The sequence below is a fragment of the Diadema antillarum genome, unplaced genomic scaffold (genome assembly GCF_040938485.1).
Source record: "Diadema antillarum isolate AM-2024a unplaced genomic scaffold, OU_Dant_1.0 seq00001293_RagTag, whole genome shotgun sequence".
NCBI classification, from domain to species: Eukaryota; Metazoa; Echinodermata; class Echinoidea; order Diadematoida; family Diadematidae; genus Diadema; species Diadema antillarum.
In genome coordinates this window covers 642,671-669,600 of record NW_027272072.1, presented here as the reverse complement: position 1 = coordinate 669,600, position 26,930 = coordinate 642,671, and the positions used below count along the sequence as shown (strand labels likewise).

Here is a 26,930-nt window from a genome sequence, read left to right as displayed (position 1 = left end):
TAAAGGGAAAGAGGTACACGTAGTAATTAATGGATTATTGATCAAAAACATGATTTTTATAATTTTTTTTCTGTTCATAAAAATGGAAGAGTTGTATGATGACGATATTACTGCTTCTAGTACATTGTAGTTTGTTTGTGATGTTGTGACCATTATGAATTTTTAGTGAAAAAAAGTTTAAAATTCCATATTCAAACTTTCTTGTTTCTAGTCAAAATGTGATGAAACTGGTACCATTTGAGATAAACTTTAATGAAACCTCTATATACTTTTAAATCAAGCAACAAGATACCAAGCAGTTACTGCTCACCATCATGCCTTGGGTACCATGAAACATTTTGATATGGGAATTTCTCCAATGTCGTCCAAATTTGGAAGTTATTACATCATATCAGTGATTTAAAAATTGAATATTTGCCTCAAGGACTTGGTTATCAAGTCTGAATTCTGTTAAATTCAGAAATCAGAAGATGTAAGAATCCAAACATGGTGAGTTTTTCTCATATACATTGTACGTCTTGCCAGGTGAGGAATCTCTCAAAATGATCATGGAACGCTCAAAGTAAGACATAAGAATTCATAAGGAACTGGTCAATACTGGTATTTTCATTCTACTAGTAATTAAAGAGATGGTGTTTTAATAACAATGTGCATGAAATTATATTCTCCTGAGAGATTCAAAAGTTGTTACCTTTGCAGAAATGGAAAGTTAGGGAGCTTTCAGTGTATCGTTACCAATAATAAACTTACAGATAAACAGCCATAACTCAAGTGTGTATTGAAAGCAAAACCAGTCATGCTTATGATATTAAAAGTTCTGTTCTTTTATGACGTGCGGAATGCATGAGGGAAATCACACTCTTGTGGATTGTGAAAATGCAATTTTGATTTCCTCAGATCTTTGAGACTGGATAAACGGGAAAGCATTATAAACAGCTTGAGGACACAGATTAGCTGCTTAACTGCTCTATTGACATAATGCAAATTGATGCAGGATTCCCACTGTTGTCATGGCAACAGTCGTATTTTCTTTTCTGCAAATCTGTAGTTGGCATTGATGCACACCACAAACCATCATGAGCCTCAAATTCAACAATGATGTCGACGCCTGCCAAGATTTTAGATATTCCGACCCCTTTTTCTTTTTTTGGCTGGCTTTCAGTTGAGCAACTTTTGGGCTTTGATAAAGCACAGACCTTCAATAATACAATGCAGGACTAGAGGTGCCCATTTCATAAAGGGGGTCTGCACTGATTGACAGTTGCTGCAATTGCAGTCACCGTGGTAATGACTCAAATATTCAAATCTGATTGGTTGCTGCATGGATGTTGTCATAGAAACTGCAATGATTGCACCCTACACTGGTTCTGAGGAGCTTTATGACATGGTGGCCAACTGCTACACAAAATTCTGGGAGCCTTTTCAAGTCATGTTGACAATCCTCATATACTAAATACTCAACAACTACAAATATTTAACAAATTTCATGAACTAAATAATCTACTATTCCAGGGCTCTACCTCCACTGATGCCTTCAAAAAGAAATTTAAGACCAATCTATTGGAAGAAAAATCCTGATTGTTTAATTCATGAATTATTTGAACTCATAATTGATTTACATACATTCTTTTGTTAATTGTCAATGTTAATCGGTTTTATCATCTGTAGAGTGCTTAGAAACATTTTGAAATAGGCACAGATATAATTTTGTATATGATTATTACTAACAGCAGTGCAACTAAAATGATTAGGTAAATATTTACATACATACATATTCCCACATGCTAACAAATAGCAAAATTTGCATATTACCTGGTATGAAATAAGAGGATGTGATATACGTGTGTATAAACAGCATTTGAAGACAGAACATACATATTTGTATTCCTATTATGCTTATATGTACATACATGCAGCAACATTTGAAAATTATCGAAGAAAATGGAATGATGCATGAATGAACTCCGGAGACAGAAGAATACAACCAAATATACTGTAGCAGTTTCATTTCTTTGGCATTTTTAGATTCATTCCATGACTAAGAATGAAACTTAAGGAGTGGTTGTGAGGTGAAACTCTTTCACATGATTATACATAAAGAGTAGTTGTAAAAATAGCACAAATGTATTGTACAAATGTATAATTACTCACTGTGAAGGCGAAAGTTGGTGTGAGTCTTGCATGGGTGACCTGCTGCTGTTTACTGATGTACAGGAGGATCTTGTACTGAGGAAATGAATCAATTATCAAAACAAAGATACACATAGATGTCACAAAAGGTTTATACAACTTGGGCATGAAAGTAAAATGACAAATGTATATTTGCATATTTTGACGACTGAAGATAATGTCATGGTATCTCTCATAACAGCTATACTGAGTTGCTACATGTTTCGTTTTTGATCGGGTGGGGGGGGGGGTAAATCAAATGAAACTATCAGAGATCATTAGCAGCTATAATAGTAATTATAGTAACATGAGTATTTGAGGCATATACATTTCTATCCGGCAGGGTAAGAATAATATCAGGGTACACAGAGTAAATTCTGTCCTCATTGTTTTCTTATGCAAATTGTCGATTAGTATTGGTAATGTGGACGAGTCGAAGCAGAATTGAGTGATCACGACTGGTTCAACAATAAACGCTCAACAAGTACCAACACTGATACGTTAATGACACATGGAACTTTCAGTTTTGAGTGAACAAATATTCATTTGAGAAAACTCACGTCATGGTTAACAATGCTAATTTCTAACTTACTTCTAACTAACTGCACGTGGTGCTACAAACACCAAGGTCTTTGCTGAAGTGCAAAAAAAAAATATTGAAAATAAATGCTGAATGCTTCAAGAGAGTAAAATGGTATGAATAAATGGGTTACCATGAATGTGTGTCATACTCAATATTTCAAAAAGACAGTAGAGTTAGAATAATCATTGTAGCTTTATTCTTTATGTTTGTGAATATTTCCTATACAATGTATCTTCTTCAATGTGTATAGGCATGGCACTGGGGCAATTTCTTTTTTCTGGTAGTCTAAATGTGATACTTGAGTTTTCAGACAAAAAAACAAGAACAAAAAAAAAAAAAAAAAACCGAACTTATTCATAATCTACTGATTCACTGTTGAAATTGCTGATTATCAAAAATCTTGACATGAGGGGGTACATAGAGAAAGAGCCTCACGCAGTACTGTAAAAGTGTAAAAGCAGACATTTTCGCTACATGGAAATTTTTGCACATTTTGTGCAACATGAAACTAGAGCAAAAACAAAAAAACACACACATTTTTTGGGGGGGCTTGTTGTATGTAATGCCACTTAAAGTTTATATTTTGATTCAGCAGGATAAACAATGATACCTTTATCTTCCAAGACTAAGTGTGAAAAATTCTTTCGGGGAAAAACAAATTACAGTTTCATAAACATGGATGAAGTAATCATTCTGTTTTATGTAGCATTCCTTTGATAAATGATTACTGGTCTGTTTGTTTTGAGCCTCACAAGTACGAGACATGACAAGACAGGACCTACTAAAGAGTGAAGGGGGAAGGAAGGGGGTCGTTTGATAACACCAGACCAGGTGTAGGGAGTGATAGAGCAGCCAGAGGGGTATGACACACCCATTGTGGGTCACTCTTTTAACGTGGCTGCAGTGGCAGGACAAGGGGATTTAATCCCCTCAACTGGCATAAGGCTATTATGGTTAAGATAGCAGGTCAGTTGGCCTACTTACGTGAAATATAAAAAGAGAAAAGGGAAAGACATTTGTAAACATCCTCTCTCACTTTTGGCATATCAAAATAGATCTATTCCATATCTCTTTCTCTTTTTGTCTGAGTATTTTGGGGACTGGCTGAAAATGTGTCACGAGAATGCTGTTTAACTCTGAAGAGACCATCACTGGCCAACAGATGAGTGAAATGTTCCCTCCTCTCCACTACACAAACATACAGCTGCAGCAGTAAGGACTGCAGTGGGTACCTCAGTTGGTTCATCCCAAAAGTGGTTCAATCAATACCACAGCATCACAATAGAAGTCAGTGCTTTAATTCTGTATAAATCATTTCATTCATCTTTTTATGTATTCACTGGCAGCACAATGCGAAAACAATGTGCAAAAGTTTCATTTCTTAAAAAAAAAAGAATTCAAGCCATGCCAGTGTTGGATTGCACACAACTAGTAATTACTGTATTGTAGGTCTAACACACCACAGTGCGTGGGCCGCGACAAGGTGATATCTGTGCCATAAGAACACAGTACAGTACTTTGAATGCACAACATACCAATTGTTTATGTATAGAGAATTACCAAAGTCACACATTTACATGTACACGTAGTACTATAACATTGTAGCTTGTTACTCGTATTCATTTTGTGACAGGCGAAGTAACAATTACTAGCTAGACCTTCAGAACTTCAAATTGTAACAACACACAAAAATTGCCGACCGGTAGCAATTTGCGAAAATATCTGCACATGGAAATTTTAGCTCGTACAGTAGTTTACTGCAGCTTCAGACAATAGTAAGGAAACCACTCTAAGTGCCTATTACAGAACTCATTCATACCATGAACAGGACTTTTGATCCGAATTACAGCATTATGTGATGTAGAAATCTTTCTTCCAAGAGTACTTAGAGAAATCCTAGGAACTTCAGAAAAATGCTTAGAAATTCAAGAAACTTCCACTGCTGCCAAATTCCATGCAGAAAATGCTCACATGTCAAATGTCACAACACATGTTAACTCTCGGTGTCAGTTGCAGTATGTCATTCTTAAGTGATGTCGATGGTGTCTCTGAAGTTTCTTGGGAGGATGAAAACAAACTTTATTCTACCTTTAAGGTTTAACCTGGCAGGGCAGGGTACAACTTACATCATTTGCTGTGTGGTTGCCCAATATAGCAGCTCCCAGCTTCCCATGCTTGATGTATGTGCCATTTGAGCTGTGTGAAAATAATTAGAGAGAGATAGAAAAATCAACAGTGGTATTCCTTTTTCCTATTGTCTATGTCATTATACAAGAATATTGGTTTGGGGAAAGATGAGACATGATAAGACATGATAAGCACCTGGTTAACAGATCTTGTTCATACCTGTAGATTGTTGTACTTCAGATCAACAAGATTTGCTCTTCAAATTTATAATGAATGTGAATATGAACAATTAAAACATATGGTAAATGGTAAAACCTTCTGTTTAATAAAATATTCATCTTGCTCAACATACTAAACAGAGAAAATTATAAGAGATTCAATCTGATTCAATTATCAATTTTTATCACAACAGATATTCTTTCTATTACCAATAAATTTTTAGAAAGAATATAGCAGATTCATAATCTTCATTTTGAGGTGAAGAACATTCTTCTAAAAATTCCAAGATTTACAATAGTATATTCCTGATGCTGCTTTTCATCATTAACAAGGAAAAGTAGAAATTACGCGGTGCGTAATATATGTCCCCGCCGGAAGTAGCATTTAGTAGCAAAATGTACAATATAGGTAAAAAGATCAAGGGCAAAGGTCAAAGAAGTCAAAGGTCAAAATTCTATGTATAAGTTTTGAAGCCCTCACCTAGTGCCATCACATAAAGCAAACGGAATCGAAATCGGGTTAGAAATGGCGAAGGAGTAGCATTTTGTAGCCAATGTACAATATAGGTCAAAAATCAAGGTCAAAGGTCAAAGAAGTCAAAGGTCAAAATTCTGTGTAGAAGTTTTGAAGCCCTCACCTAGTGCCATCACATAAAGCAAACGGAATCAAAATCGGGTTAGAAATGGCGAAGGAGTAGCATTTAGTAGCAAAATGTACAATACAGGTCAAAAATCAAGGTCAGAGGTCAAAGAAGTCAAAGGTCAAAATTCTGTGTAGAAGTTTTGAAGCCCTCACCTAGTGCCATCACTTAAAGCAAACGGAATTGAAATCGGGTTACAAATGGCGAAGGAGTAGCATTTTGTAGCAAAATGTACAATACAGGTCAAAAATCAAGGTCAGAGGTCAAAGAAGTCAAAGGCCAAAATTCTGTGTAGAAGTTTTGAAGCCCTCACCTAGTGCCATCACTTAAAGCAAATGGAATTGAAATCGGGTTAGAAATGGCGAAGGAGTAGCATTTTGTAGGCAATGTACAATATAGGTCAAAAATCAAGGTCAAAGGTCAAAGAAGTCAAAGGTCAAAATTCTGTGTAGAAGTTTTGAAGCCCTCACCTAGTGCCATCATATAAAGCAAACGGAATCAAAATCGGGTTAGAAATGGCGAAGGAGTAGCATTTTGAAGCAAAATGTACAATATAGGTCAAAGGTCAAGGTCAAAGGTCACAACTGAAATTCTGAATAGAAGTTTCAAAGCTCCCATGTAGTGCTATCATATAAAGCAAACAGAATCAAAATCGGGTTAGAAATGGCGAAGGAGTAGCATTTTGAATATTTTGATCACACACGGACGCACAGACGGACGGACGGACAGACGGACAGACGGACAGACAGACACACAGACACACACACGTACGGAGCCCGTTTCAAAGTCCCCTGCTCGAACTCGTTCGGCGGGGACAATAATACTTATCCAGAAAATATTTCACCTATTGTATTAATGCATTTTTTTTCTACAAAATTAGTTAATGTATGCATTTTCCCACTTAATAGCTTGTCATTCCATACAACTGTAAATTTTCATATAAGAAGTCACTTTAAACTAGCTTTTGGGAATTTATGCCTCACAAGAAATGCTTCTATGTAGCTTCCTCTTATTTTACAAGTCTCAGTTTTCTCATTTATTGTATTAAACAACTTTTAAACATTTCAATTTATTGCTATATTAATGATTTACTTGTACAATGCAGAATATGGAATAAAAAAACCAACAAAACAAAACCTCTTATCAAACTTCAAAAGTGTTTTGAGCATCTTTGCATATAATGTCAACTAATGAACTCCAGATGGAGTGCTGTTGATTAAGGAAAACTTCAAAGCTTAGTGGGTGCATTTGAAGGACCATATCATTGTAGTGAAGGAACACCCTACCATGTAGATAAGTAGTAAAAAAATACACTGTATGTCATGTCATATGCATATCTTCCTTCTACCGCCATCTGTATACTCACAATCTGTATGCATGGACCGCCACGGCTAGTAGTAATGCAGACTGCCCACCCTGGCTCTGCTGCTGTGGCTGATCTGTGAGAGAGAGAAAAAAAAAATGAAAATCACAAAAATAAGGACAAAAAAAGAAACAACAAAAAAACATATAAATGTGAATTTGCTTGTTAAACATAATACATCTGAACATGATATTTTTAAACCCTAAAATGGTACACACACACACAAAAAAAAAAAAAACTTTCTCAATGTCATAAAAGAATGAATAAAAATGTAAAGAATCATTCCATCTAAAAACGATCATACAAAATCAAAGAATAGGCAATTTTACAATCCTTAACCATACTTCCTTGATGAAGGTTATTAACCTGCCAACCCTGGAACTTCCATGTTGCCGCCTAGCCTGAACTTGTACCTATTGGATCCAGTCGGGTTCATTTTCAAGGAAATCAAGAGTATGCAGCACCACAAACAAAGGCATGCTTTAGGTGGCAGTTGGAATGGAGCATAAATAGATAGAAATAAATGTTAAAACTAATCTTTCAACAATTTCTCTGTTTGTATTGGTCAATGCATGCATGTCTTACCTTTGGCTTTCTTTGGCTGCTTGGGTGCTGTGAATGTTAGCGACTCATTTCCCCCCTGGTTGTTTGCCTTGTCCATCCCAAAAAGGGAGCTTAGCTTAGACCTGTCAGACAAAATACAAAGAAAGCGAGAGAATTAAGCAAAAGATTGTGAGCTCCAAGTCAGTCTTTGCAATAAAACATTTGTCGTAACTTTACAGTGGAAAAAAAAAAACCTGATATAAATACAGCAGGATCAACACCAATACAAGCCCTGTAAAGACAAAAAATAGCTGGTCGAAAATAGGGACATATATCGTGCCCCACTCATTGTGCACATCAAAGATTAACTAAAATTACTGCTGCACTTGGCTGTTGTGCTATTTATGTGGAAGTACAACCTCTGATAAAGGTGTACATACATGTATTAAGGGAGAAACTCCACAAAAATTGTCCTCAAGCTGTATGATGCATATACCAGGAAAATACTCACACTCTCATTTTTCTACTCAGAAAATTAAAGCACAAGTAAATTTCCTCAGTGTCATTCTCCAGTGTCACAGGCATAGTGGCCATGAAACAATGAAAAGTACCACAAACAGCAAAACCGATGCAATGACTGCTGCTTGTGAATACAAACAAGAAATTGGCCACGGATACTGTATATACAATACCCCAGCCCTCAAAATGATAGGGATTTAAGACTGGTACGAGATACAATCTTAATCCACAAGCATCTGAGAAAAGTCTGAATAGAAACAACGGTCACAGGCACTTTCCTTCGTGGTGTCATAGCCCAGTCCATTCCACTGCTCCTTGTTACTGGTCCTTACAAGTACCGGTACCAGGTCCAGTCACACTCGAAGACTGTACCCACAGTGCAGTTCTAGTATACTGTATTATGTACCTCTGTATCTATAGCACAGGCTATTAGCACACCAATTATCACAACCTACACAGACTACATCTTCGCACCAAGAGAGATAATACTGGCAACATATGTTCTCAAGTTTCAAAGGGTAGATTACAGCTGTTCATTAATTGCCATAAGGGTGTTATTTCATTTTTCTTCCTTTCTTTCCTTGTTTCTTGGGTGGTGTGGGGGGGGGGGGGGGGGAGGGAGGGGAGAGGGGCATGTCACTAAATGATCCTACCCTGTACAGTGGATGCACATTCAGGGCATATCCTGTTAGCCTGTTCACTTTCATCAGTATGATGTGATCTCCATTTATTACACAAGAGGCATATCAATTTGACCACTCAAATTTACAAAGAGCAAAAGGTGTTCACAAACAAACACACTTTTGAAACAAATGGAAGTCAACACACGGCACAACAGTACTCCCAAATTACATGAAATGCATGTAAAAAAAAAATAAAACAAAATCCTTCAATGCCAGATTGAAGCTACAAGCGTCTTAATAAGTAAGACTAGAAACTGAAAGCAACTACATGTAGATAAACATTTGATGACACAACTCACTCCTAATCCAATTATTGTGATTTAGCACCTTCTGGCACTCAATGGAAGTTGCCGATGACACTTGTCACCTCCGTCACCTGATACTACTTCTCAGTCCTCATATATTATATTGACATCTTGTCTGGCAGTCACTAGGGGTATCAGTAGAAAGCATGAACAATCCACAGTTTATACAATGAAACTCATCAACCTTTTTACTCCAAAATATCAATAAACTAGAGAAGCAGTCTGAGAGTGCACACCTCCGCCAAGCAGCTAAAATTTCCACCAATGATCTTGTTCTTCCATAGAGATCAGTGATTTCCACCCATACGTATGCTTGCTGAAAATCACCTGATTTCCCAATATACACTTGTAGAAGCCTTTTGTTACGTCATCAACCCTCAGCTGCGCGGCGCGCCTTGCCTTAGCAAAAACTAGAGCATGCACTTTAGTGCGCGTATGAAAACCTAAAAAATGTGCAGCTTGAACTCCCAAGTTCATTGACCCTACCTACCAAAATATTGAAAATCCGTCAGAAAATCCATAAAAATTTCTGGATCACTCCCAAAATTTAATCACCTATTCCTTGTGTCATTCTCGACCTTTCCTGCAAATTTCATCCAAATCCGTTCACAACTATTTGAGTTATTTTGTACACGGACAAACAAACAAACCAACGGTAATGAAAACATACATTATATTATGTAACCTCCTCCCTTGGCGGAGGTAATAAATGAAATCAATTTCAGTAGTTAAACATCAGGCCAATCACTACAGACTTAACACAGTACCAAAGCACACATGATAATGATGAAACTACAACTGTATTATTTTTATTATGACTTTTACTATTATAACAAATAATGATAATGATAAGGACCTGCAGCAATGCTACTACAATGTACTTTAACTAAGTACAAACAGTAATGATAATTGCAGGAGTAGTGATAATAATAAATATCAGTCATTATGATTACAATAATTATAACTACAATAATAATGATAATAATAAATATTTCTTTTATTATCATAACTATTGCTATACATTGCATTTCCAAGCATGAAAATCACCACATATAGTCCTATCTATGCCTGCTCATCACAAAACGCAAAAGATCAGGAAGTTTGTTTAGGCTTTATGTTAAATGTACAGAGTTCTATGGTACAAATGTCTGTACATGTAAATGAAGGCTATTAGTAAAGACAAGGGACCCATTGCATAAAACTTACAATTAATGGTAACTCTGTAATCAGCGCATATGGTAACTGCTATAGCAACACTACAATATTCCATAGCTAATCAAAGCCAAAAAAATCACTGACAGTGACTATATTAATTGACGATATTTTTACAGGTTTATGCTGGTCTGTTGATGTTAGAATACTACACAGTACCTCACACTGATTGAAAAAATAGCCCAGGTGCAAGTCTGAAGCAGCTTGTGGCAAATGGTGTATACAAATAGAGTGACCCCCTTGACCAAATATAGCGATATGAAGTGAGCATTTGGCATTCCTGGTGAGATAATAACCTTAAGAGCAACAGGACAGGAAGTGATAACTTAGCGTCACAGGCTTGTTTGTACACATTTTGGGAACCGCTTTAAAAATTGCAATTTCGTCGCTACTCCCACATGACCTGTGACACCGACCACAAGCAAAAGTTTCAGTGTTTGTTTATAGCAGACTTTAAAAGTGCAATATTCCTCCCTAGGTTAAAAATTATTAACGAGCCCAAAGAGTAAAATTAGTTGACCAGAATTATATAATTTTCATGAAACTTTAACGAATTTGAAATTCAATTCAATGAATTCTTGCATGGAGTTGTTTTTATTGCAAAGTACTGATTCGTGAATTTAAGAACATGCTACCCTGTATCTAAGATATCAACTCTGATCCCACCACAATTATGGCATACACACTAAATTTTTTCTTTTATTACTGTACTCCATGAAGGCAAATTTAATCACTCATGAAATTGTTGAGATGTCCCTATGCGCAAAAAATTAAACTTGCTAAATAAATGGTGTATATAGTACACACATGCAAATGAGAAGACGCTAGGTTACTACAGGTATTTATTCAATTTTATGAAATTTACCTTGAACATAATGTGGACTTGCATGTAAACATACATACAGCTATAATACAAACATGTAACTATACAATGTACACAGGACAACAATGAAACTGAAAAGGATTTCATTTCTACAAAACAAATATCTCATGCAGGAGATAACTTGTTCATAACAACTATAATAATCTAATGAAGATGTTAAAGAATTTTTCTCAACCGAAACACACACACAAATGACACACTCGCACTTGGAAAAAACTCTGTTAATCTACCATTTTCCAGCAGTAAATGGTACAGCCGTAACTACTGGACTCCCGGACAAGCCCCCAGAAACTGTCACATAGGTTATACTGCAGTCAAATGATCCTGCATGCCAGTTTATTATTTTGCAAACAAATGAACTATTTTAATGGACCTCACTATTAAACAGCTAACTATAAAAAACAATGGGATTTTAAACACCCTCAACCGCATAGGTGTACACAGAGTGGCTGCTTCTTAGCCTCAGCCCTACACTCTATCTTCTGTCTGCTGTTGTATTACATACTTATTGTGGGATTCCCAGATCCATATAACAGAGAGTACATTGTACCTCAAGATCCTGTGGTGGCCTCGCTGTGGTACCTACACATTAACGGTCATCACTATCCCTTGTTTGAAGCAGCTATACAGTGGAGGGATATGCAAAGACCATGAAAGAGATGCTTAGGCACAGACTCAGTGGCAGATCCAGAGGGGGGCTTACCGGGAGCGTGCCCCCTCTTTATTATTATTATTTTTTAAACAAAAGAAATAAAAAGAAAAAATGGGGGCGTGCACCCCCCTTTAATTTAGTAAACGTGCCTCCCCTTTACAGAATTCTGGGATCCGCCCTGCAAACTCCTTTACAATCGGCAACTGTTTGTGCTTGCAAAATAGGGTTGAGACCAGGTGAATGGGCAAGGAAACTTCATTTTATCTTTTTAAAAGAGTACAAAAGCATTTCTGAATATCAGCTGAATCGTATTGACATTTGGACTTGAGCTGAGACCCTAGTATGCGCATGCTCAACAATGATCGAGCCTGCAAATATTTACCTGAAATTTGATACATATATTGTAAATGTCCTTAATACACTGTAAATTCACAAGTTTTGTGCAAATACTCTCGCTGTCAATTTGGAAATAATGATCATTTATTTTTATCACAGTTTCACTTTCAAATTTTGTCAAAATGAGAACTTTTATGTGGGGGGGGGGGGGTTCCCCCATGACACAATAGCTACTGTCTGAACATACAGTTCATGTTCATGCAGCAGTTGTTTGAAAGCAGATGTGAAAGGGGGTTACGAATGCTGGGATGTGCAAATGTTCTCTGAATTTCTACAGCATTAGTAATAGCAGCACTTCAGAGGACCCCAAGCCATTGACCAGGGCAGCAAAAGGAGTGCCGAGGTGAGTCACATGGGGCTCTACACCACATTGAGTGGCACATGTTGTATGCTACACAACCCTCCCCCAACTATACTCCCTAACCCCTACATTATATCTATACCCATCCCCAACTTACTATCTCTAACTTACCTACTTACTCACAAAACAGGGATATAATGCCAGTTTAAACGAAAGGGAGGACCTGAATATCATACTGTACATCTAAAAGCAAACTAAGCTACTTTGTACAGGAAAGGGCCTTAAGGCATTATCTACCATTTGCAGATGAAACAAAAACCCAGCTTCAGTGGTTCAAATTAGTTCTAAAATGTGAGTTACTGGTAGAAACAACCAATGTAAAAATGTTCCCATATAATCAATGTTAAGCATTGTTAAATGTACAAAATGTGAACTATAGTTAGAATTGTTTCTAGAATACACCATAAACAGTTTAGTGTGGTTTATTGAGAAAAATAGTGATATCTCCTAATATTTTAAGCTTTACTGCAAAATTTTTATATGGTAGGATGTTTTGTGATACAACTGACATACACATTCCTGCATCAAATGTGATATCTCGAACATTTTTTAAATCACTGCTTCTAATGGCAAACAATACCTTTTACTTTGACACAACCAGGGCCTGAATTCTGGCTTTCGCATGAAAACTGGCATCCCCGAGTCATGACCTTACCACAATGTCCCCAGTCATCCCTCATAGTATCCACTTATTCCCTATTCACCACCCCCAACAATGCAACCTTGCTCCATGGTACCCCTACACCACCTCACCCTTATAATACCTATCTCTCCCTTACTCACCCCCTCTCTAGCTCACATAATCCCACCCTACCACCCCTTCTCTCACATAATCCTACCCTATACCCCTTCCCCTAAAACCATCTACCCATCCACTCACACAATCCTACCCCACCACCACCCCCTTCATAACATCCTCCCCATCCCCTATTCACTTTCCCCTTCGTATCCTACCCAAGCTAAACCTCCACGTTCCATTCCACCCTCTACCATGTACGTTGTACTGTAAGCACAATGAATGCGCATCAATGTCGAAGTTGCTTGAGAGACGAGAGTTAAGACACAGGAAAAAGACAATCAGCATACATGTAGCTCTGGCATCAGTTGTCAGCATTGAAAAAACCAGGTACATGTATATATTGTCAGTCACCGACGCATACCCGCGATCAAACATTTTACAGTCTGTGCCTTTTCTCAACACAATGCACATAAAAATTTATCAGCTTTGGCAATGGCTTAAAGTGATTATGGATATTTTTTTTTCTAGACCAATTATAGTAAAAGGTTTCCTATCTAACTCATAGTAGATGCACTTAAATACTTGGTATGTACATTGTATGTATTTAACAAAACATTAGTTGTTGCTATGTTAGGTGAGTCTGAGTCAAGTTTTCTGATTGTTATTGTTACAAATGACCCGTTTGATGAAAATATCCAATATTCATAAAATTTGAAAATGTGAGTCAACCAACTCTAACAGCAACATACATTCACAAGCAAAGAGTGCATGTGTATATTTTACCTTTGAAGCTATTTCAAACTGATTGCAAATCTACACTTCTGGTGCAATGAGGGAAAGACTGTCTGTATATTTGTTACTTCTATATATTTTTAAAGATTATTTTTCATATGTTTCATATGTTTATATACAGATGATATGTTCATATCAATTACATTGTATGTAAACGTGCAACCAAACATATACAATGTACGCACACAAATTTGCTTGATTCTGAAATCATTTATGTCCTGGACTGAACAAAAGCTTTAAATTGACAAATTACCCCCAAGTTCAGTATGGCAACACTCAATTTGAGTGGAGGGGTGCTGAAATGCTGAGGATTTGCACAGATACATCTAAAATCCTCTACAGCTTGTATACTTAGTAGATTTACGCTTTGTACATTCCTTGGATTATTAGTGATTTAATACTCTTGGTAGTTTTTGCCAGTCCCACGAATAATTGGCACTTCACCTTAATCTCATACTCAACACCTCTAATCATGACTGTTCTCATTTGTTTGGTTGTTGTCTTTTTTTTTTAATGATGGGGGGGGGAGGGTCAGACCCATACACACGAATCTACAGTAGTTACAGTGGTCCTCATTTTGCATAATAATGAGGTACCACATTATCATATTGGTGAACTCAATAAGAGGACAAGCCATACAGTATTAAAGACATGTTAAACAATCCAAACAGTCCTTGCATTCCACTGAATTAAAAAAGATACACTCATTTCTGTATTTAAAGATTTCTAAAGGTAAGGCTTCATGAACTGAGTGGAGATAAGGATAATTTCTATTCTCTCACTGCTGAATGGAAACTTGGAGAATTCTTTGATGTCTCGATGGTAAACCTGTAGGCAGCATGAGCTTCATACATGTATGCCAGTAAAAATGTTACTTGTAGAGTGTAGACAAATGTTTCAAAACTTTCCATGCAGATCTTATACTAACAAGACACGACATTTATTTCCTCTATTCCTCCTAAAAGTCTGATTTCTTCCTCCCTTCTCTCTCTCTCTCCATTTTTTTCTTGTTTTTTCCTCCTTTTCCTTCTTCCGTCCCTCATCACGTTTCTGCGCAGAAAACCTAGAATTCAAATCTAAACCCTCTTTTTTTTTTCTCACTCCCCCTGTCTCTGTCATGACTCAGAACCTGATCATATGCCCTCATCGAGAATTTAATCGCATACACTCATACTTGTCTGGCACACGTCCACAGACCAGGCATCCATCTTTTTCTGTTTCTTTTTTCCTTTTCTTTCGTTGGGGTTTTCGTTTCTGGCTCAAGTTGGGGAATATATTCGTCCGATCACTTGCAAAAGACACAAATACAAAATATTAAATTTCTGCAGCACCCTGGATTAGCGAAGATTAGCTAGATCCTATCTAATGGAACAGCAGTATCGTATTAAGGTTTCACAAGCATGGATTTGAGTCAGGGCACGAGTGCAAACTATGTATCTTCCATCATGGTTTCTATGGCTTTACAGAGTACCTCAATGCTACATGTATGTATCAAATTTTGTTTAGTGAAGCTGAATGTATATTTGAGAGAAACACAACTCAGAAACCTGAATAAAATCTACATAATAGATGCAAACATATTGTAAGATACCCCATTTGGAGCTCTCATTAATTTGGTACCAGAAAGGAAAATACATTTTAACTCCAGACTTTTTGCTTCCAATTATTGGAGATAATTTTTAGAGTATGCTGCATGAGTTTAATACGCAACCAAATCCCTTCCGAGTTATAAAAAATGGTTACAGGGCTTGTTTTACAGCATTAAAAAACATATAACCCACGAAGGTGAGACACTCACATGCAAACAAATTGTACATGTGTATATGGTTGATACTGACTAAACACATAACATTCTTGGTTTTTAGAGGAGATTGACCTATACAGGGGCTACATGTGATTTTTCTCAAATTACTTTCACATCTAAGGCAGACATCTCCCTTACAAAATGAATAATATCATGAAATGTGAGTAACTGGGTTTGAAATTTCTTTTCTCTAAATAAAAGATGCTACCCTCCTTGAACTACTTTACTGTCCATAATCTCACAATATCTCTCTATAACTGTTTCTAACTAGATATCCTTGCTGTGAAATAAGATTATAATCACATGCTATATTTCTGACATATCTTAAAAATTGTTTTCACTGAGGTGATAACATACAACACTTTGATGCATAATGTACACATATAATGCATTTTTTCTTATCCTTCAGCTATATGATCATTGACAGATGAAATCAAATATTGCTTAATTTGTGATCAATGATGCAAATATCTGACAGGAAATAATCTTATATTTTCTCACCAAGTAGGACATAGAAATCAAGCAATAAGCAAGAAATACATTGATAGAATAAAGTACCACTCATACACAATAAACACAAGTCCTTGGGTATTTTGCACACGAAACGGAAGCAAGTAGCGGGTGTTTGAAGTCCGCATAAATCTGTGGAAAGGTTTAATTAGCAGACTGTGCTTGCTGAGATAAAGTGCATCCAAGATAGGCTTTACAGGAGCCCAACTAGATTTGAAGCAACCCAAAACAGGTAATATCTTACCCCCCCCCCCCTTTACCCCTCACCCCAGCCCTCCACTCCTCTTTTCTTACATTGTATGTCTATCCTCATACTGAGAAAAGTTGTCAACAGGTGGCAGTAAAGCAGGTTGTGACACTTATGAGGAGCTGTATAATAGCATACAAGTCTAATTTCCTCAATCTGGTGTAGAACTGTGACTTAGCCTTGCTTTCAGTCTACATCAACATATTTTCATCTGCTAAAGGTTCAATATAGTCAATACTCTGTTACAGGTGGGTTGATACATCCATATTATATAAATTTTGCCATTGCAGAGGATGATCATCGTACATGTTTGCTGAAATTACTATCTACTGTTTCATCTTCGAGGGGAAGTCTTAATTGAACATATTCCTCAAAGTGTCAAAATCATAATGGATACCTATTCATTAAACATTCTGGAAGAGATAAAGTCTACAAATTTGTACACACATTCAGAAGTGAAACAAAATGAACTGGCACAATTGTGCATTGAATCATTCTTTTATAGCCTAACAGAGAGAAAGAGAGGGGAAAGGGGGGGGGGGAAGAAAAAAACACACTAACTACAGAAGGCCTCCCTACACATACACATAAGCACAGCATCATAAACATAAATCATGACTGCTACCCATCCCCCCCCCAAAAAAAAAAAAAAAAAAAAAAAAAAAAAAAGAAGACTTTGTCAGACTGTAGAGAGGCTAACTCTGACCTGGATATTAAGTGAAAGTGTTGGAGATGGTTTGGACCTATCTTTCCTCATCTCATCCAATCCGGTAAGGAAGTTGTGGCCACACTTAAAGGAGTCTTTTAAGAAGCTAATTTCCCCCAAATATAACAGTCTTCCAGATAGGCAGTGTAACCAGGGTGTAACCTAGCACATTTCTCAGATATCATTTCTTTAATAGTGGGTAGTGCATTTTCATCGGGGAGAGATACAACTTTTATAGTCCATGCCATTTTTTTTTTTTATCAATCCATCAGTCCTTTACATAATAGCATCCCATGTTTTATGAATTATGACAGGGTGGAAATGCAAAATGGAAAAATGGTTACCATTACAACCATAATTACTGTTCCATTATTATTTGTGGTAAGTATTGCAATCAATATAAGTAGTGGTGGTGGTGGTGGTGGTGGTAGTAGTAGTAGTAGTAGTAGTAGAAGTAGCAGCAGCAGTAGTGCTGTCATTATCGCTACTGATATCATTATCACAACTTCTGTACGACCAGTTGATTCCAAATTATGGGTAAATGCTTCATGGTTTCTGTGTCTCTATATCTCACTTTGAGACTTAACGTGTATATCAAGAACATATCTCTTTTGACCGATTACTCCATAAACCAAAGAAGGAAAAAGTTCCCATGTGTGTTATTCAAAAGATAACAATGCCATGTAATTTTGACCTGTTATAATCATTCATATGCTTTTTCTGAAACACAACTCTAGGATATTATGTACAGATGTTAATGGCCAGTACATTTAGTAACATCAAAAAAACTTAAATTTGCTTTCCACATAAATTGCATGGATTTGCATAAATGTAATGTAAATTCAAATTCATTAGCAGCTTTAGTAGACCCTACCTCATGCAATCCTTTCAGCACATAGCACCTTGGGATTGCCATGTTCTAAGCAAAGGATGTACATGCATGTACAGTGTATGCATGATAATTCATGCAGCCATTCACATATAACAGTACTGTAGCTCATTGTTGTCATGGAGAGTATGTATGTTTCAAATACAAACTCATTAAAGAATATCTGCCACACAATCATGTAATTATTACATCTCTGTAACAGAGTCACATACATTAAATACATTACTGCTGCAACACTTCAGCATAATAGGTCGATGGCTACTCTTGGCTGTACAAATTCTGCAGACAGTAATATACAGATATTGTAATCACTACTTTTCTGATCACCCCTCTCCCAGCCCCCATAAAAACAAAAACAAAAATAAAAACAAAAACCAGATATGATCAGCTACATTTTGATTTCCTTGCTGTTATGCATTTAAAATTGAACCGTGTGGAACATTAACTTTAGATATACAAGTCAATCTTTTGTTGACCACGCTGCTGTTGTTCATAAGTGTATCTGCCAAGCGCTGGTCACACCCTAGATCAGCTTGGCATGGCTCGTATCTTGGCCGTCTAACCTCATTATCCCTCTCCGCAGAAGCCAAGGTCCGCGACGGGACTCGGCAGATACTGGTGCCGACCGCTCTGCCACCGTAAAGTCCGCGCAAGTTTGAGTGAATCACACACTTGCAGTTATGTCAAATTGTAGAGGAAGTACGCTATTGACAAAGGGGCTTTCGTCTGTGACCACAACCGTACACAGGCACCGAAAATAGCTGCAACGAGCCGTGGCTCATTGGTCCAGAGAGGAGAGGTTACTATCCCCCGTTTGAATGGCAACCTACAATATCTGCATGCATCTAACAGTACAAGTAATAGCACATTGATCTGAGCCTCCTGTATAGGTGTATTTAAGCTGTTTCTGTCACATGGAGAACTTGTTGAATTAATAAGCAGTACCAATCATGATATACAAATAAAAAAGATGAAAATAAAATGATTTACTCTTATCTGTTGTAGAGAGTACAGCGCCAAACAGGACCAACTAAAAAACAATGTGGAACATACTTGTGAAATGTGAAGCAACATGAGGTTAATAATATGAGGCCAACTGCAAAATGAGAATCATACTTCCATGGCCTTCTTAGAATACAAGTCTAAAGGGTAAGTTCCAAAAAATATAAGTGTACATTTTGAATGACTGCATCAATAACAAAACACTTCAGTGGAAGTTTATGGAAAATCAGGCAATCTGTTCAAAAGTTATGAATTTTTAAAGTTTTGGTGCCGCCACCGCTGGATGAGAAAACTACAACAGCTCATGACATCGATGCAGAACAACTATAAAGAAAAATTTACAGAAAATTTAACCTATTTTATTTTTCTAGCATGATTAAAGAGCAATTAACTTTCCCCTTTCATTAAGCACAGGCAATGACATACCCTTAGCACATATCAGTATTAAAGCAGAAGGAATGTGTCCTTTACATTAAAAGAAAATAAACTTTGTGGAATTATCTTTTCATTTTCCTTTTATATCGTTGTTCCGTGGAGACTTCATAAACTGAAGTAGTTTTTCTTTTTCAGTGATGGTGGCACCAAGACTTTGAATATTCATAGACTTTTGAATGGATTGTCCAATTTTCCTCAAACTGTCACAGATATGTTTCACTTAAAATGTTGCTGCATTCACTTAATCCCCATGTATACTTAAGTTTCATTTCCCTTCAAGGTTAAGTTTAACCTTGAGGAGAAAATAACACAGATATCCTTTTATCAAAGGTGGTGGCTGCTTGAGCTGTCACGTCTGAAAAGATTAACAATCAACTACAGACAATGATATTTACATAACAATACCTCCTACATTGGTTGTGATTATAAATGCCATGATGAATGCAGATAAAGGCATACTTTACCATTTGAAGATGAAACAAAACCCCAGCATTAGTGCTTTAAAATAGTTCTAAAGTGTGAGTTGGGGATAGAAATAACCACTGTAAAAATCTGAATTCGTATAATCGATGTCAAATATTGTTAAATACACAAAATGTGAACAGTTATAATAGAAATGCTTCCAGACTATAAAAACTGTCTACAGTTATGGCATATTGAGAAAAATACTGATATCTCCTTATATTTTAGGCTTTATTGCAAAAATTTTATATGTTCGCATGTTTTGTGATACAAAAGATATTTTGAACATTTTTAAATCACTACTCCAACAGGACAATCATACAAGGACACATAAACAAACTACGTTTGAGTTGTTTTGTCTGTAAAACAATCAGATATAAATACATTTAAGAACACTGGTGACAAAATCCTTTATAAACACAGGCAGAGATTTACAAACTCAGGACCAGAGTCTGAGCATGGATCAAGGACTCGCTGTTGAAACCCAACCTACTAAAGTGTTGAATAACAAAAGAAATCTCCATAGCAACAGCCAATCAGCATTCAGGATCGCTACGCATTGTCATGTCAAATGACATAACTGGAAAATGCCACTATTAAAGATGATAAGTCGTCACAAGAATCCAGATCGGATTCAGGTCACTGCCCTTTGTTTTCTCAGACCTTCATCTTCCATAATGTAGATGTCAACCACTACCATGGTTGTACAGCTGCACGTGTAATTTAGCTTTATAGAGAAATGATACATAAAGTAGCTTTCTGTATCACTACTCTGACTGTAATTTGCATATATTCTTCCTAGAGTTTAACAGGATCATTATTCACCCTTTGTTTAAATAGGATCTTTGTAGATTCTGTGCAAGGCATATATAGGGATGTCAGAACATCACAGAGAAAGGGTTAAAGTGATTGTAAAACAGGGTAACCATAACACATGATAAAGACTCTATATAAATGTCTACTGTATTTATCATTATTTCTTACCACATATATTTTCTCTGCCATTTGCAGTAGAGAGCTACTGGTACTACATACATTGTACTATCACAGAAAACCTACTGGATGAAAAGATTGTGTGTAGAATATCAGGGTTGAAAAAGATTGTGTGTAGAATATCAGGGTTGAAACTGCAATGGAGGGCATGCGTCAAACTTCTCCTGAATAATGCCAAAGAACTATCCACTGCAACACAATTCAATTGAGACTTCTGAATAATAGAAAAAATTGAAATCCTTCAATCTATCAAATGTCTATCATTAACAAATGCATAACTAAACTTTAAATTGCAGAATACCTCAGTAATTTCTTTTGTATCTTTGCCTAAAATGTATATGAATGTACTGTGGAGGTAGATATGTTTCCATCACATTGGCATAATGTGCCACAAATATTTGAATACAATGTACATAACACATGAGAAATTCCCCTCTACCTTCAATACAGTCAATCTTTACTACATGAACGACAATGCATCACAATTACCATTATTTATTCTCACATGGTAGTAACTCCACAGTAAGATTTCTTGTGTGGTTGTGTGTACGTGTTTGTGTTTGCTATGCTTTATAGTCAGTTAGTCAATCTCCTTTGACACTGTCCAATCTCAAGATTCACAGGTTAGAAACTTGTTCACTTACCCAATCATTTTTCACCCCTTCTGATTGGTTCCCAACTGGTAATCACAAACACTATGTGCACCTAATCTTCTTCAACCTGTTGAGGACAAGTCCCGAGTATACTCGAGCAAGTGTCTATGGGAAATGCGTGTTGTAGCGAAATCAGCCCGTCCTTAACAGGTTAACCTTGGTGTAAGCACCCCATCTTTGAAAACTGATATCCACAACATGTGCTGCATCAACAAACCACGGCAACATTTGGTTCTCGTGTGCACTAAAAATCCATCTGCATGTGACTGGGAATCAAAGTTGCGCAATCACACCTTCTTTTCCGATGTTCCCGTACTGCCAGTCATCCTCTTCTTTTATATTCCTTATGTCTCTTTTCATTTGGGTTACATTGCAGAAAACTGGATACAGACTACAGTATCAAACCATATGCTGGTTGGAATGAGCAACTGTGGCTTGTGGCGTCAGAAATGAAGTGATAGGATGAACAGCGGGCCAAAGCATCGACAAGAGGTATGCAAAGAGGAGCAGACAGAGGGATACAATGGGGACAGGGAGAACAAGAGCGTCACAGGGGGGCGAGATTGCGACTCATATTCTTTCTCTTTTTTTCACTCTCTCTCTCCTTCTCTCTATCTCTCTCTCTCACACTCTGTCCAGCAGTGGCTCTAATTTTCTTTGGCCAGAGGTGCATGTGCTTGGCTATGATTAATGCTAAATGGCACGCATGTTAATTGTCCACCATGGGGCTCGATCCTCTGCGGGTAGGGTGCTAAGACCAGTTAGCCTTTTATACTACACCCCCTTTGCACACCCCTTCAAAAACTTTATCTCTTTGCCCCCCTCCCGTCTTCCCTAGCACAGGAAGTTAAGTGTGGTAGAAGGGATACAGCGATGACTTATGGCATTCTTTAAAGGTTACACAGAGTAATGTTTACTGTTGCAGTTTTTCTGTCTTACAACAAAATCTTTCCTTCCTATAACACATCAAACCTTTTCCCTATTTTCCATTTTCACTATTTTCATAATGCTTCTTAAACTCCACAGGTAAATGTGTCACTTGATTGGAATACTTATAATATATTGGTGGCAATTACTTTAATCATTACACCTTAAATAATATGGAATTTTAAAGATAAATTGAATTGCTTAAGATTTGATATTATCACCCATGCAAAGTTGGGGAAAATGCTGATGAGTTGGCTGCAAATTTTCTCTGCGCATGAATAGAATTTCTAAGAGGGTGCTTTTAATTTTGCTTTGTCTCAGTAATCTTTGCCTGTGAAAAACTTGGGGGGAAAGGAGCGGGATCATGCCTTTATTGGCCACGGCTTTGAAGATTGAAGCTCCTTGAGTCAGCTGCGATGCGCTGGTGAGAAAAACTCTCTTTATCCCGACCCTGGGAAGTGGCACAAAATCTTCTGATACTAAAGCCTGCTCTCTGTCTTAACCTCTACCAGTTCCAGGTCTTACCAAAACTTTACTAATGTATTCCTCAATCTGCAACTTGCCAGCTAGCGATGAAAAAAATCATCAGATCCGTATCATCAATGATGTTACTATATTTTTGTTTTGTTTTGCAAAAGGCTACAACAGAAATGAGTAAAATCAATTCTCTAAATTGTCAAGGAATACATAATATACATGAACATGATTTCAAAGTGGCTTCTGAGTTCTGTACAATAAGTCTAGAATGAATGGTTCTTCTCATTTTTTTCCCATCAGGAATAATGGACTAATATCAATAAATCTTATGCTGATAAGTAGCTAGGGTGATTATAATCAGCTACTGTTGCTGCTGATCACATTGCAAACAGGGTTCTATTCACATTAAAAGAGCAATAATATGCACACATGCAAAGAGTGTTAGCTTCTTTTCATGGCTTTCAGATTATATTTTCACTTGAGGCTGCATCACAGTGGGTACTAGCCTTTTGTCAAGGCCTTCTCGCAGTATGATGACTATAACGGGCAAGCAAAGCGAGCCCAGCTGAGCACAAGGGCCTTTTGAGATCTGCTTCACACATTATTATTCATGATCACAGGAACCCTACTGAATAATCATATTAACAGGTTCCAGTCGACCAATGGAAAGGGACACTGCCCACTTGGCATTGTCCAGCCTGTTTGCATGCATCACTGACATCCCGAGGAGGTCTGTGGATTGCATTGACCGTATTCAAATTGGGCTCAGACAGAGAGACATGCTGATTGGTTGATTTTTGTTCCCCAACTCGTGGAGCAAAAATCAGTCATTTAATGGGCTAATATAAGGATGCGAATAAGATCTCAAAAGGCCCTCGTGCTGTGCCGCTTGGCTGGGCTCACTTCGTTCACCCCCATTTGCTCACCACCATATAATGAGAGGGCCTTGGCTAAAGGCTAAGTCGGTACCAACTCTGCCATATATTGACATGTCCAATTGGGATGTACGAGGGATGTATGCAGCATAAGAGACAGACTGGGACAAGCAGTGCCAAAAAACCAATTACTCCTAGATAAGTCACACAGAAATGCATGCAAGGGGCATCTAAAAATAACCTTTGAGCCTCTTCTGCCTGGACCTAAAATACCAGTCACATAATGCATTCTCAAAAGTGGGTAAAATCAACCCCGATTCTGCCTCAACACCCTGGTAATGTATGGAATGTCATAGACTGTTATGGAATGTTATGGAATGGGCACACCCAAAGCAATATGTACATATAATGATGAAGATCAAGCAAAAGCATTATATTCATTACGTTTTATCAACTTATCTAATTCTAACACCCAATTCCAAAACTTTTTCAATTCCATTACTTTTTTCACATCTAACGTAGAGAAAATTCTTCTAGTCTGTTATTCAGCTCTTCAATTTATTTCTCATGTGCATTCAGCTTTGAACAACTGAGAAAATAAACAGGGTCAAGTGTGATGTAACACACTTTCAGCTGTATCACAGTGCAAAAACCAATGGACTATATTTGGCTCTAGATTCATTCAACTTGCTGTCCCAGCTTCGATACAATGTCATCTGCTACAGCTTAAAGGCTCTGTGCCTCCATTTGGAGATCAAAGCTTAATTCTTTGGACTTGAGAACACTACAACTGTAGAACAAAAAAATTTTCAAGTGCGTGAAACTTTTGCAAATTTCAAAAGAAGCCAAGATCTGCGAAAGCAAAATGCATGTGAAAGTCTTGTCTGCACTATGCATTGAATGCAGTCTTGTGCAGCGAAAAAGGAAGTCTGCTCCAATTCGCAAAAGTTTTATGCCGCGAATGTTTCTGGTTTTACACTAATGGTACGCCTCAAACTATTGGTCAGGCTATACACTGTCTTTGGGTTTTTCTTTCTCTTTAGTTTGTTTCCAGTGAAGGGCTGCTCCAATCCCATTTTATCCCATACACTTGAGACATCTTCCAGACATTGAGAAAATACCAAACCTTATTTTGTCACAATAATATAAACAACTTGTTTATCACAAACATTTTTGTTATAAAAATGCTAAAACAACGGATGATGTTTTTTTGATGACATGAATTGCCATTTTAGGCCGCATACATGAGTAGATAAGTCTATTTTTGTTCAAGACCACACCAACAATGCGTTCTATAAGAAGTTTACATCCTTTAATAACTTACTAGGAGGAATAAAATACAAGACAGAAAGCACAAGTTGCTTTATAGTACAATTGGCAGAGTGACAAAATGGTATCAAAATTGCTATTTCCTGTTGGGATGCCACTGATTTCCATATCACAGTGTCTCTTAAAATAAAACTAGAACCTGGTAGGAGAGTCCATCTGGTTAACCTCACATAAGTACATCCGTATGGATATCTATCGCTAACCGTTTGAGGACAGATGGCTGAGTGGGTTAGAAGTATTGTACTATCTATTCATGGCATTGGTGAATACAGAATCGAGCAAAAATCCCAAGATATCTATATTGCATTTCTTTGAATATATGCTGAGGTTGTGCATGTGGGCTTATTTTTCAAGCCATGGCATGTCTTTAAGAATGAAGTTAAATTGTGTAATAATGCATAACATAAAAGTTGTTATTGTTGTTGAATTGGTACAGAGTGTTGTACATTGTTTTGATTAAACATAGTTCTGGCTTACCATTCTGGTTTCCAATGTTTACATTTTAGAATGTTACTATGGATATTGTAAAAATGTATATATATATATATATATATATGTATGTATAGTTATATATCTATGTATCTTATTACCATTTACATACGTACATAACCATCAACAATAGCATACAATTTGTACCATCCCTATCCTGTGAGTTGACCGTGGACAAAATCATTCCACAATTTTATGCATGTTTTTATCATAAAGTGATACCCAACTACTGATTAGTGTAGTCAAAGTTGGGTCCATCACAATTAAACTGCTACTTTGTAATAAATTCATTGTATTTCTATGATCACATCACTTAAAGGACAAGTCAACCTTCATATACATAAGGATTGAGAGAATGCAGCAATATTAGTAGAACACATCAGTGAAAGTTTGAGGAAAATCGGACAATCCGTTCAAAAGTTACAAATATTTTAAGTATCTGCGCAGTCACTGCTGGAAGAGAAGACTACTACAGTGTATGATGTCACATGCGTACAACTATATAAGGAAAATAAAAAGAGAATTTCACAAAACTTTACTATTTGAATAAAGTGCACATTTCTTCGACTTGCTACTGACGTATGTTAAGGGTAATATTATTCCCCCTGCCTTCTGAAAGAGAGAAGTCGAGTGTTCTTTTGTTATGCGAGAAAAATGGAAATATGTTGAATTTTCTTTGTTCTTTCTTTATATCGTTGTACTCATGTGACATCACAAGCTATAGTAGTCTTTTCATCCAGCCGTGACTGAGCAGAAACTTCAAAAATTCATAACTTTTTAACGGATTGTCCGATTTTGCTCAAACTCTCACTGATGTGTTCTACTAATATTGCTGCATTCACTCAACCCACATGTCTATGAAGGTGAACTTGTCCTTTAACAAGGTGGGGGATAGGTACAGTGGTAGGTGCTACATGTGTACATTAAGTTGTGAAAAGATGTGAAA

At 36.9% G+C, this 26,930-nt stretch overlaps 1 protein-coding gene across 1 annotated transcript in view; it reads right to left on the bottom strand.

Annotated features, from left to right (window-relative positions):
- The window catches only part of LOC139708012 (FK506-binding protein 15-like), a 144,650-nt gene that overhangs the window by 74,052 nt on the left and 43,668 nt on the right, over nucleotides 1-26,930 (bottom strand). Inside the window, exons 2-5 of the mRNA XM_071620003.1 lie at nucleotides 7,687-7,787; nucleotides 7,105-7,177; nucleotides 4,879-4,948; nucleotides 2,152-2,226 (exon numbers count right to left, since the gene is read on the bottom strand). Of these exons, the coding sequence (XP_071476104.1) occupies nucleotides 2,152-2,226; nucleotides 4,879-4,948; nucleotides 7,105-7,177; nucleotides 7,687-7,787 (319 nt within the window). The remainder of the gene's footprint in view (nucleotides 1-2,151; nucleotides 2,227-4,878; nucleotides 4,949-7,104; nucleotides 7,178-7,686; nucleotides 7,788-26,930) is intronic.